The 14152-nt window shown below is 42.3% G+C and overlaps 1 protein-coding gene across 1 annotated transcript in view; it reads right to left on the reverse strand.

Moving 5' to 3' along the window:
• The window catches only part of MSTN (myostatin), a 103734-nt gene extending 89935 nt beyond the window's left edge, over positions 1 to 13799 (reverse strand). Inside the window, exon 1 of the mRNA XM_040439838.1 lies at positions 13361 to 13799. Within this exon, the coding sequence (XP_040295772.1) occupies positions 13361 to 13745 (385 nt within the window). The 5' untranslated portion in view covers positions 13746 to 13799. The remainder of the gene's footprint in view (positions 1 to 13360) is intronic.
• Between the last annotated feature and the right edge of the window lie 353 nt (positions 13800 to 14152).

Below are 14152 nucleotides of genomic sequence, written 5' to 3' on the forward strand. Positions count from 1 at the left end.
TCTGCCAGGAAACTGAAAATGGGTCGTGGATGGGTGTTCCAGCACGACAATGACCCAAAAAATACAGCAAAGGCAACAAAGGAGTGGCTCAAGAAGAAGCACATTAAGGTCATGGAGTGGCCTAGTCAGTCTCCGGACCTTAATCCAATCGAAAACCTATGGAGGGAGCTCAAGCTCAGAGTTGCACAGAGACAGCCTCGAAACCTTAGGGATTTAGAGATGATCTGCAAAGAGGAGTGGACCAACATTCCTCCTAAAATGTGCGCAAACTTGGTCATCAATTACAAGAAACGTTTGACCTCTGTGCTTGCAAACAAGGGTTTTTCCACCAAGTATTAAGTCTTTTTTTGTTAGAGGGTTCAAATACTTATTTCACTCAATGAAATGCAAATCAGTTGCTATCTTTTATTTAAAGTTATTTTTTCGATTTTCCTTTTGATGTGCTATCTGCCACTGTTACAATAAACCTACCATTGAAATGATACTGTTCTGAGACTTTTCATTTCTTTGTCATTGGACAAACTTACAAAATCAGTGAGGGGTCAAATAATTATTTCCTCCACTGTATATGTGTGTATATATATATATATATATATATATATATATATATATATATATACAGTGGGATGCGAAAGTTTGGGCAACCTTGTTAATCGTCATGATTTTCCTGTATAAATCGTTGGTTGTTACGATAAAAAATGTCAGTTATATATATTATATAGGAGACACACACAGTGATATTTGAGAAGTGAAATTAAGTTTATTGGATTTACAGAAAGTGTGCTATAATTGTTTAAACAAAATTAGGCAGGTGCATAAATTTGGGCACCACAAAAAAGAAATGAAATCAATATTTAGTAAATCCTCCTTTTGCAGAAATTACAGCCTCTAAACGCTTCCTGTAGGTTCCAATGAGAGTCTGGATTCTGGTTGAAGGTATCTTGGACCATTCCTCTTTACAAAACATCTTTAGTTCATTCAGGTTTGATGGCTTCCGAGCTTGGACAGCTCTCTTTAAGTCACACCACAGATTTTCAATTATATTCAGGTCTGGGGACTGAGATAACCATTCCAGAACGTTGCACTTGTTCCTCTGCATAAATGCCTTAGCGGATTTTGAGCAGTGTTTAGGGTCGTTGTCTTGTTGAAAGATCCAGCCCTGGCGCAGCTTCAGCTTTGTCACTGATTGCTGGACATTGGTCTCCAGAATCTGCTGATACTGAGTGGAATCCATGCGTCCCTCAACTTTGACAAGATTCCCAGTCCCTGCACTGGCCACACAGCCCCACAACATGATGGAACCACCACCATAGTTTACTGTAGGTAGCAGGTGTTTTTCTTGGAATGCTGTGTTCTTTTTCCTCCATGCATAACGCCCCTTGTTATGGCCAAATAACTCAATTTTAGTTTCATCAGTCCACAGCACCTTATTCCAAAATGAAGCTGGCTTGTCCAAATGTGCTTTAGCCCACCTCAAGTGGCACTTTTTGTGCTGTGGGCGGAGAAAAGGCTTCCTCTGCATAACTCTCGCATACAGCATCTCCTTGTGTAAAGTGCGCCGAATGGTTGAACGATGCACAGTGACTCCATCTGCAGCAAGATGATGTTGTAGGTCTTTGGTGCTGGTCTGTGGGTTGACTCTGACTGTTCTCACCATTCGTCGCTTCTGTTTATCCGAGATTTTTCTTGGTCTGCCACTTCGAGCCTTAACTTGAACTGAGCCTGTGGTCTTTCATTTCCTCAATATGTTCTTAACTGTGGAAACAGACAGCTGAAATCTCTGAGACAGCTTTCTGTATCCTTCCCCTAAACCATGATGGTGAACAATCTTTGTCTTCAGGTCATTTGAGAGTTGTTTTGAGACCCCCATGTTGCTACTCTTCAGAGAAAATTAAAAGAGGAGGGAAACTTACAATTGACCCCCTTAAATACTCTTTCTCATAATTGGATTCACCTGTGTATGTAGGTCAGGGGTCACTGAGCTTACCAAGCCAATATGAGTTCCAATAATTAGTTCTAAAGGTTTTGGAATCAATAAAATGACAACAGTGCCCAAATTTATGCACCTGCCTAATTTTGTTCAAACAATTATAGCACACTTTCTGTAAATCCAATAAACTTCATTTCACTTCTCAAATATCACTGTGTGTGTCTCTTATATGATATATTTAACTGACATTTTTTATCGTAGCAACCAACGATTTATACAGGAAAATCATGACGATTAACAAGGTTGCCCAAACTTTTGCATCCCACTGTATATATATATATATATATATATATATATATATATATATATATATATAAGGGGGCATAGCTTATAATTGAAAGAAAAGCAGGCAGATGTGTTTAATGAAGTATATTAGGGACTTCATTTTTTTCCTGCCTGCCACACTGTAGTGGAGAGTATTTAAAGAGTGGCCAACCCCTTTAAATTATCCACGCCATATCTCCTGTTTAAAGTGTGCGAATCCCTAAAATATCAGTGAAATCCAGTGCACTTTTTCCGTAGATGGTGTCCGCTGCGGACAGCTAAATTATCCGCGCCACATCTCCTGTTTAAAGTTCGCGCATCCCTAAAATATCAGTGACATCTAGTGTACTTTTTCTGTAGACACTGCGAACAGTGACATTACCTGTGGTACTAGTCCTGTATAACGTTTCCTCATCACAAATACCATTGTAAATTTCTTTGCGCATACACTTTCAAATCCTACTGTACGTGTGACATACTTTCAAGCATATATCACATTTAAAATTAGGAAGGCGAGCAGTAAGGGACGGGGAAGTGGCCGTGATGCTGATGGTGCACGCAGAGGCCATGGCCCTTGACACGGAGAAACTGTGCCTGCCGCCAGAGCACAAGAAAAACAAACATTCATGATACCTAGCTTCATGTCTCAGTTTGTAGGGCGGCGCAGGACAACACTCTCAAAGTCAGACCAGTGCGACCAGGTGGTCGGTTGGATTGCAGCATATAATGCTTCCAGTCGGTTAAGCACCACCCTGTCCTCCACCAAGTCCAGTCTCAGTAGCCAAGAGTCTGGTCAACACAATCCTCACCCTGATCCTCCTTCCTCCCACCATGGAGAGTTTTGCCAAACAAGTGATCCCACATTCGGATATTCAGAGGAGCTCTTTTCAGAGCCATTCCTTTATTTGGGCCTCTCGACAAGCCCGCTTGAAGAGAGATGTGAGATCTTGTGCCCTGATTCCCAAACTCTTGAGCATCCACAGTCACAAGAAGATGACGATGGGGAATGGAAATTAGTGTTTAATGAGGTGGCTGATGATGAGACACAGTTGCTAATGAGTCAACTGCAATTACTGTCTCAAAAGGTTGATGAAGAGGATAAGACACAGTTGTCAATCACTGAGGTTGTGGTTAGGTCAAGAAATCAGGAGGATGATTAGAGTGAGGAAGTGGAAGAGGATGTGGTGGACGATGAGGTCACTGACCGAACCTGGGAAGGTAGAAAGCCGAGCAAGGACAGCAGTACAGAGGGAGAGGGATCTGCAGCACCGCAACAGGCTGGAAGAGGCAGTGGGGTGCCAAAAGGGAGAAGGCGGGCCATACCAAACAGGCCCGCAATTGTTCCACTGAGCACCCCCTTGCGTAAATTTTCCTTGCCAAGGGGTAGATGTTCTGCAGTATGGTGCTTTTTTGAGTATAGTGCGGCCGACAAAAGAATAGTAGTTTGCAACCTGTGCCATACGAAAATGAGCCGGGGCGTGAACACTAGCAACTTCACCACCACCAGCATGATCCGCCACATGGCATCCAAGCAGACGTAATAAGTGTCTGCTGGTCACACCACTGCCTCCTTTTCCCCTATGTTACTTGTTGGCGAATACCCCTGTCGAAGGCGCAGGGCCGGATGCCTTCCTCCCCTGCACCTGGACCTTCGCAAGCCCCATTAGCGACCACATCCACTTCTGTGTCCCAGCGCAGCATCTAAATGTCCTTACCCCAGCCTTTGAACGCAAGCGAAAATACCCAGCCACCCACAGGCCATAGCACTAAATGCGCAGCTTTCCGAATTACTGGCCCTGGAAATGTTGCCATTTAGGCTTGTGGACACTGAGGCCTTCCGCAACCTGATTTTAGCGGCCGTCCCGCTTTACGCAGTCCACAGCCGCCACTATTATTTTTGAAGGTTTGCCGTGCCCGCCTTACACCAACATATGTCACTTAACATAACATGTGCCCTGAACAACGCAGTTACTATGAAGGTACCCTTAACACAGGGACGCTACATTTCTTGCCTGTTCGTACTCTGGCACACATGGCTGACTTCATGTTAGGCTGTCTGTCCCGCGACCTGCGCGTTATACGCATTTTAGACAACACGGATTACTGGTTGTTCACCCTTCTGGACCCCTGCTACAAAGATAACTTCTTATCTCTCATTCCTTGGGTGATGAGGATGAGCAAAACGGGGAAATACCAGAAGATCCTTGTTGAAAAATTGCTCCAAAGATTTCCATCTGACAACGCTGGTGGCAGAATCCATAGTTCCTTGGCCAACCGAGGAGGGGAAACAAGGGGAACACACAGCAGTTCCAACAGAGGCAGGGCAACACTTTCCAAAGCCTGGGACAGTTTCATGGCACCCCGCCAGCACCCTCACCCTGATGAGTGGCCTAGTGTCACAAGGAGGGAAACATTTTGGAAGATGGTGAAGGAGTACATAGCAGACCGTGTCAGCGTCCTCAATGATCCCTCAGTGTCTTACAACTACTGGGTGTCCAAGCTGGACACGTGGCACGAACTGGCGCTCTACGCCTTGGAGGTGCTGGCCTACCCTGCCACCACCGTTTTGTCTAAGCAGCTATTTAGTGCTGCTGGTGTCATTATAACAGATAAGCGTATCCGCCTGTCAACTGAAAATGCTGACAGGTTGACACTTATAAAAATGAACAAGGCCTGGATTGACCATGACTTCTCGACTCCACCAGAGGAAAGCGGTTGAACATAAAGGCACTTTAAATGTGTTGTTTATAATGTACTGGATATACTGTATTCCCATGCACCCCTTCCACCACAAACAAGGGTATATGGTTGAATCTTCATTTTCTCATCCTCCTTCTCCTCTTCCAACATATCAACAGGGTCAGCTCACCAGCAGGCCCTCGCCTACAATGTTTTACAGGGTTAGCTCACCAGCAGGCTCTCACATATAAATTTTTAGAGGGTCAGCTCACCAGCAGACCCTCGCATACAGTATAATTTTTTTTAAAGGGTCATCTCTCCAGCAGGCCCTCACCTACAATGTTTTACAGGGTCAGCTCACCAGCAGGCCCTCATATATAATTGTTAGAGGGTCAGCTCACCAGCAGACCCTCGCATATATTGTTTTACAGGGTCAGCTCACCAGCAGGCCCTCACATATAATTTTTTAGAGGGTCAGCTCCCCAGCAGGCCCTCACATATAATGTTTTACAGGGTCATCTCACCAGTCGGCCTTCACCTTCAATGTTTTACAGGGTCAGCTCACCAGCAGGCCCTCATATATAATTGTTAGAGGGTCAGCTCACCAGCAGACCCTCGCATATATTGTTTTACAGGGTCAGCTCACCAGCAGGCCCTCACATATAATGCTTTAGAGGGTCAGCTCACCTGCAGGCCCTCACCTACAACCTTTTAGAGGGTCAGCTCACCAGCAGGCTTGCACCTAAAATCTTTTACAGGATCAGCCCACCAGCAGGCCTGCACCTCAAATCTTTTACAGAGTCAGCTCACCTAAAGGCCCTCACATGCAATGTTTTAGAGGGTCAGCTCACCTGCAGGCCCTCACCTGCCCCTTAAAATCTTTTACTGGGTCAGCTCACCAGCAGGCCCGCACCTAAAATCTTTTACATGGTCAGCTGACCAGCAGGCACTCGCATATAAATTTTTACAGGGTCAGCTCACCAGTAGGCCCTCACATATAATTTTTTACAGGGTCAGCTCACCAGCAGGCCTTCACCTACAATCTTTTACAGGGCCAGCTCACCTGCAGGCCCGCACCTAATTATACCTAATAGGTAATTTGCTCGCATGCTGCCTTGCTTGGATGTGGTAGCCGTAGCTGTTTCTCAGGCTCCCTCTCCGGAATCGAACCATGATTCCCCCGTTACCCGTTGTCACCATGGTTTGCACTGAAAATAACATTGAATGTTGATAGTGCAGACATCCGAATGGATCGTCGCCATCACGGAGACGTGCGATCGGCCCCAGGTTATCTAGAGTCACCAAAGCGGCAGCAGGCTCTCGCCCATAATGTTTTAGATGGTGAGATCAGCAGGCACTTGCTTCAAAATTTTTTGAGGGTCACCAGCAGGCCATCAATCATAATTTTTCAAGGCTGTGTGACAAAGAGTTTATTGGAGTGCCGGTTCCTTGTCATTTTTGGCAGCCCTTTTACTTAGTTCATAGGCTTTATGAGTGTAGGAGTCCGACTACATGAACAATTGTACCACAATCCTCTAAAATCGATTTTATCTTAGGTTTGGTGTGCATTATTATCAGTCTGCAAAAGTGGCGTACTACTCGGACAACATCGTTCACAGGAGCAACCTGGGAGTCCAAAATGCATCCAGACATCCTCCCCATCCTGTTTCCGAACCATTTAGGTGGTGTTTCCATCATTTTCTGACCCTTTCCTATGAACCAGGAACTCTACCCTCTTCAGAGCAGGGGGTGCCTGGTTTAATGCTCGGGTTATCCCATTGACTTCCATTATATCTACCAAGCCCACGAGCACCCGAGCACAAAAGGAAGATAGTCTCTTGTGTTCTTATCAGATTATAATAAGCACATGTGACTTTGTGTTCGCTGATTATATAGAAGCTGAGTACATACACGCTCAGTTCATAGGGATATTCAGGGATAATTGTGACCACATCAAGGTGGCCTTTTTATACTTGATCAATTTAAGGCCAGTCAATGGGTCTTTATATTGGCTGACTGAAGGCTGAATATATGCAGGTCTAGTCTTTGTGATTAAGAATCAAGGATCGATGTATACCCACAGCAATATAAGGATCGATTCTCTGTCGTATGGTGAGTTGTTGATAAATTGATTATAAGTCTCTACATATATAGGCTGGCAGCGGGGGCGTCCCACCCGTTGTACAGCCACTCGCCCGACCGTGGTGTTCCGTGAGGCAACACTTCTCTATGCCGGTCAGTCTGTGCTGCAGATCCTGCAGCGGGGATGGCGTTCCATGTGGTTTATAGTGAGTCACGTGATGCAGGGGTAGGTCATGTGATTATCCTACTCGTAGTATGCAGCCAGCAAGTAGTTTGTGGAATTTTCAAAAGAGAAAAATATTTCCAATCTCTTTAAATTTGCGTGAGAACTGACGTCAGATGAATTTATGTTAGGTAGTTCCGTCCTATGGCTTTGCCAGACGTGTTTCGAGGTATTCCAACCTCTTCCTCAGTGGCCATAATGAGGACTGGATCTGCCCCCTTTTTATACTTTTATATCACAGGCTGTGTATAAGATCCGGAATGGATTTTTTGATGATGTTATTTTATATTCATCCCCTATTCCATTGATTGCTTGCATTTCACTATATCCCGGACATGCAAATGAGGAAATGAACAAATACAATGACCCACAGTAAAAAGGGTTGCATTGAGGGATAAAAAACTATATTGCGTCTTTATCGCGATTCCTATGCAGTTTTTTTTAAATGTGTTTTTTGGGTTATTCACTCAGCATGTGACCTCCTGACAGCAAAATGCAACGGTAACTACTCTCTGCTCATTCTCCTTTACCTCTCTGCAGCTTTTGACACTGTAGACCACCATCTCCTACTCGCCATGCTCCAATCCATCGGCCTAAAGGACACCGCCCTCTCCTGGTGTTCTTCAAATCTCTAAGGTAGCTCTTTGAGCGTATCATTCGCTGGCTCCGTTTCCTTACCTCTCCCCCTCACTGTTGGAGTTCCTCAGGGTTCAGTCCTAGGCCATCTCCTCTTCTCCCTGTACACAGCACCAATTGGACAGACCATCAGCAGATTTGGTTTCCAGTACCATCTCTATGCTGATGACACACAACTATACACTTCACCCCCTGATATCACACCTGCTGTGTTACAGAACACCAGTGACTTTCTCTCTGCCGTCTCTAACATTATGTCCTCTCTCTATCTGAAACTAAATCTTTCAAAAACGGAACTTCTTGTGTCCTCTCCATCTACTAACCTACCTAAACCTGATGTCTGCCTCTCGGTGAGAAACACCGTCATCACTCCTAAGCAGCACGTCCGCTGTCTCAGGGTGACTTTTGACACTGATCTTTCTTTCACCCCCTATATTCAATCTCTCTCCCGCTCATGTGGCCTGCACCTCAAAAACATCTCTAGTATCCGCCCCTTTCTCACTATGGAAACAACAAAAACTTTCATTGTTGCCCTGATCCACTCCCGCCTTGATTACTGCAACTCACTATTAATTGGCCTCCCCCTCACCAGACTCTCCCCATTCCAATATATTCTTAATGCGGCAGTCAGGGTCACCTATCTCTCTAACCGCTACTCTGATGCCTCCGCCTTGTGTCAGTCATTGCACTGGCTACCCATACACTATAGAATCCAATTTAAACTGCTCGTCCTCACTTACAAATCCCTCCATAGTGCTGCACCACCCTACATCTCTTCCCTCATCTCTGTCTACCACTCTACCCGTGCTCTCCGTTCAGCCAATGACTTACGACTGACTTCCACAAAAATCCGAACCTACCTCTCCCGGCTCCAAGATTTCTCCCAAGCTGCACCGGTTCTCTGGAATGCCCTACCCCAAGAAATCAGGCTTAATCACAACATGCACAGTTTTAAGCGTTCGCTAAAAACACATCTTTTCAGGGTGGCCTATCACCTCACTTAATCTAACCTCGCATAGCCCATTTATCATTCCCTGAAGCTGAGCCTCCACTGCACCCAGAAGCACTTCGTATATTGGCTGCTGACCGGCTCATGTGGCTTTATATCTGCTCCCCTATTCTTCCAAGATGGCTGGACTATCGTACATAACAAGCACTTCTACCTTTTGTGTCACCCCTATCCCCTCATAGATTGTAAGCAGGGCCCTCATTCCTCTTGTTGTAATAATCGACTTGTCTGTTGCTATGTTATTTATGACTGTTTGTACATGAACCTCTGAATTGTAAGGCGCTGCGGAATATGTTGGCGCTATATAAATAAAGATTCTTCTTATTATTAGCTATATATAGAGTTCACTTTATATAGTGTTATAAGGGAAATAACCTTTACATTCAACAAAACTTCAGAACAATCACTTTTTAAGTTCAAACTTCAGAAAGAACTCCAAAGAAACTAGGAAAATGGACACTTAGTTTGGTCTTACATTTTATATTTCTTCTTTTATGTACGTATGTCTTTAAATGAGATATATTGAGGCCTTGATACCTTGATAAGGAGGAATTTTATTTTATTCTAGTTTATTTTATTCTATATGTATTTGTTCATTTACTCATTTGCATGTCCGGGATATAGTGAAATTCAAGCAATCAATGGAAAAGGGGATGAATATAAAATAACAATTAATGTCCCATCAAAAAATCCATTCCGGATCTTATACACAGCCTGTGATAAAAAAGTATAAAAAGGGGGTAGGTCCAGTCCTCGTTATGGCCACTGAGGAAGAGGTTGGAATACCTCGAAAACGTGTCTGGCAAAGCCATAGGACGGAACTACCTAACATAAATTCATCTGATGTCAGTTCTCACGCAAATCTTTTTCTCTTTTGAAAATTCCACAAACTACTTGCTCGCTGCATACTACGAGTAGGATAATCAAATGACCTACCCCCGCATCACGAGACTCACTACAAACCACGTGGAACGCCATCCCCGCTGCAGGATCTGCAGCACAGACTGACCGGCATAGAGAAGTGTTGCCTCACGGAACACCACGGTCGAGTGAGTGGCTGTACAACGGGTGGGACTCCCCCGCTGCTAGCCTATATATGTAACAGTCATTTAGTGAGTAGAGACTTATAATCAATTTATCAACAACTCTCAGTACGACAGAGAATCTGTCCTTATATTGCTGTGGGTATACATCGATCCTTGATTCTTAATCACAAAGACTAGACCTGCATATATTCAGCCTTCAGTCAGCCAATATAAAGACACATTGGCTGGCCTTAGATTGATCAATTATAAAAAGGCCACCTTGATGTGGTCACAATTATCCCTGAATATCCCTATGCACTCAGCGTGTATATACTCAGCTTCTATATAATCAGCGAACACAAAGTCACATGTGCTTATTATAATCTGATAAGAACACAAGAGACTATCTTCCTTTTGTCACGGTCACTTTGGAACACAGTATATCTTGAAATAATCATAAAAGATTATACCTAAATACACTGAGTTAGCCAATTTAAAGTTACATTGGCCTGCTTCAGTTTGATCAAGTACAAGAGGACAACTTGATCTGGTTATAATTACCCCTAAATATTCTCATGTACTCAGCGTTTATGTATCCAGCTTTTATGTATTCAGCTAACATAAAGTCACGTGTTTATCACAATTTAATATCACACACGAGACTATCCTCCATCTTGTTACTGTCACTTTGGAACATTTTGTCTTCTAAACCTTTTACCGCTTAGGATTGGAAATATCCTCCATTATTTTTTTGGAAAAATCCTCCATTATCTTTTAAAAAGGTAAATGTTTTTGAAAAAGTATCATTATCATGCAATTTTAAACATTATATAAGATATATGGGTCTACTATTCACTATTTAGTGAACGTAAAAACGTGTATTTGGATTTAATACGGTTTTGGATGAACGAATAGATATAATCTACCCTGTGGCAAAATAACATTTTATTGAGTATTTTATTTTAATATATGGTTCCTACTGTTAGATGTGGTTTATAATAAATGTATTTGTATATTTTATACCTGTGATACAGATCGTGAGTGCCTGTTTTTTCCTTTTATAAACATTTTCTGTATTCTCTGATGGTGAGTCACCAAAAAACAGAGCACCTCTACCATAGTTCAAAAAGGAGGGGGGGAAGTGAGCCACTATATACAGTACGTCGGTTAAATGTCCTATTATTGTCCGCATTACGGACAAGGATAGTACTGTTCTATTAGGGGCCAGCTGTTCCGTTCCGCAAAATACAGAATGCACACGGATGTCATCCGTTTTTTGCGGACCGCAAAATACATACGGTCGTGTGCAAGAGGCCTAATAGTAAAGTGGATTACATTTTAGCACAATGCTGCTGAAAAATCTCCAGCATAAATTGACCTGCACTGTAGATCTGAAGAATGTTGACGTATGCTGGAGATTTCTGGCATTGATTTCATACCTTGCAATAAATAGGGATTTAAAGGGGCTGTGACAAGTTTTGATGCTATCCCCTATCCACAGTATAGGAGATAGATAATTGATCTCTGGGGGAAACGACCCTCAAATTTGGGATTGTGGGGGTACTAGCATTCAGACCCTCATGGATCAGTTATCCCCTATCCTCAACATGCCACAAACCCACTGAATAAATAAAATACAAGTTATAAAGAATCCTATCCCACAAAGCTTTGCATCAATCTGCTTGACTCCTTCTGCTCTATACCACTTAATAAAGTAGATGCAAGCATTATATATGGACAAAGTCCTCACTCTGATATGATAAAATCTGAGACACCTAAAGAGGTATTAGAAGCATCTGTCTTTAAATTGCCTCAAATTTATGATCCCTTAATAAATCAGCTTAATCATAATCACATTTGGTATAAGTCTGACCTCTAGTGGTTGTTTTCTTGTAAGTGGTTGTTGCTTTGCGCATGAAAATATTGCACAAATGACCTGAAGAAAAAATCAACTCCATCTCTTTCAGTGCTAAAAATTGTGCAAGTTCCACCTCAACACAGACAGGAAAAACAAGCCTGGTAAGGAATGGAGTAGAAATTAAGACTGCTTATATGCCTAAGGCTGCGTTCACACTTCAGTTATTTGGTCAGTTATTTCGATCAGTTATTGTGAGCCAAAACCAGTAGTGAAGCCTCCACAGAGATCAGGTGTAAGGATTTGATCTGCACCTGTTCTATGTTTTTGACCCACACCTGGTTTTGGCTCACAATCACTGATGGAAATAACTGATCACATAACTGAAGTGTGAACGCAGCCTAATAGAGGTGTAGGAAAAAGTGCATCAACACAAATCCATCGGAAATAAGGCGCAAAACTAAGACAACTCCAAAATTAGTCTGAAAATAAACAGGTGCAAAATTAGTTGGTAAATGAGACTTAAAAATAAGACAATGAGACAGTGTAAAACTTTTTTACTCCTGAAAACAGGTGCAGACACTATAGCAAATGTGCCCCATTAAAATCAATGGGTATGCATGCGGTCCGCAGAAAATGCAGACAGCACACATGAAAAACAGAAACCTGAAGGGAGCCCTAATATATAACAGATTTCAGCCACAGAATGGTCACAGTATTTAATGTTTCTTTACTTATGCTCTTACTTAAAGATTATGCCCTGTAACGTCTTTCAATAAAATATGTCTCGATTTTATGTTACATTTTGAGAATGGACCAGGAAGTTTTGCATTGTAAGGGCTTGTTCACACGAACGTGCCATGTTTTGGGTCCAGAAATTGCAGATCCACAAAACACGGATGCTGCCCGTGTGCCTTCTGCAATTTGCGGAATGGAATGGATGGCCCATTATAGAAATACCTATTCTTGTCCGCAAAACAGACAAGAATAGGACATGATCTGAATGGGTCCGCACTCGAGCCACAAAAAATGCAGCTCGGATGCGGAACCTAGCCACGGTCGTGTGAATGAGCCCTAAACCGCAGTCATTAATCACAACTATCCACCTGAAATAAAAGCCACAGCAGCATTTCCAGAAGCAATCTATTTGCATTCGGCACACATACCATACACACTGACATGTTATTTTCACAGGCAAAAAAGAATTCAGGGTTTATATTTTCACAATTAATTACATTTGAAAATGAAGAACCTTGACATGAAGAGCCTTGCAGCATTCATAACTATAGGAGAATAACTGCACACACCAACCTGTTTTCCCGAAGAAGCCATCTGCTTGAAAAAATCTGCAACTTGTATATTATATCCTGTGACTTCTAAATGTTTTCCCATGTGATTTTTAGTGATTTCAAATAGGATTTTAGAGCACACACATATGTAATATAATCCACAACAATGTATTACTTTCTCAACACTGTGAAGTTATGCAATGTTAGGAAAGAAGCATGGTTGTATAGAGAGAGGAAATCACAGGATTTGCCTGGTCTAATGAAAGAACTGGAAGTTTTCTTGTTAGTTACTGGCATTCTTTACTTACGCTCTATGGGCATGGTGATAATGGTTTCAGTGGTGGCGTGATAATCATCTTCTTCTAAAGATCCTTCACTGCTGTCATCACTTTGGACATCATACTGATCAATCAGCTCTTCTAACGGTGGAGCTTTAGGCAGAAGATGTTTTATTGCATCCTTACTGATATTAGGTGCTTGTTCCAGTCTTAGTTTGCTTAGGATCTGTATTTTTATAGCTTCTAATCTTGAAAATTTGCTGTTCTGTCTCCAGTTACAAGTACTGCAGAGAGTGTCCTTTTCTGATGCTTGATTGCTGTCGTTGAGATCCACCGGAGTAAGTACTACCAGAATACATAAGTAAATGTAACTACAAGCACGTGCCTTTATCATCATCCTTTTCAGCAATATCATATTTTGTTTTGTTCTATATGTTTAGTTGATATATTAGAAAAACAAATGACCCTAATAAAAATAATTCAGCAAAATAAAAAAAATTATCTGCAATGTTAAATCATGTATTTCTTAGGTGTACTTTTATACTCCAACTTGGGCTAGGATTTTTTCACCAGAGACTGTGATTGGCTGCAGCACAGACAATGAATCTAACTGGCAGAGCTTAGATTCTTCCTGTCAGGAGATAGATATTCAGTACAGCATAAAATTATTTAATCATACTGAACACATAAAATGCAGAGCCATTCATGAAATTTTATGCATTTTTTATGAGCTATGAATTAAAATCATTACATTTAAATAAAAGTCTCTTAACTCTGCGCTACTTTATCAGAAATATTTCTTAACACTTTAGAATACTTTAT

This window comes from Bufo bufo, chromosome 7 (genome assembly GCF_905171765.1).
Source record: "Bufo bufo chromosome 7, aBufBuf1.1, whole genome shotgun sequence".
Classification (NCBI taxonomy): Eukaryota; Metazoa; Chordata; class Amphibia; order Anura; family Bufonidae; genus Bufo; species Bufo bufo.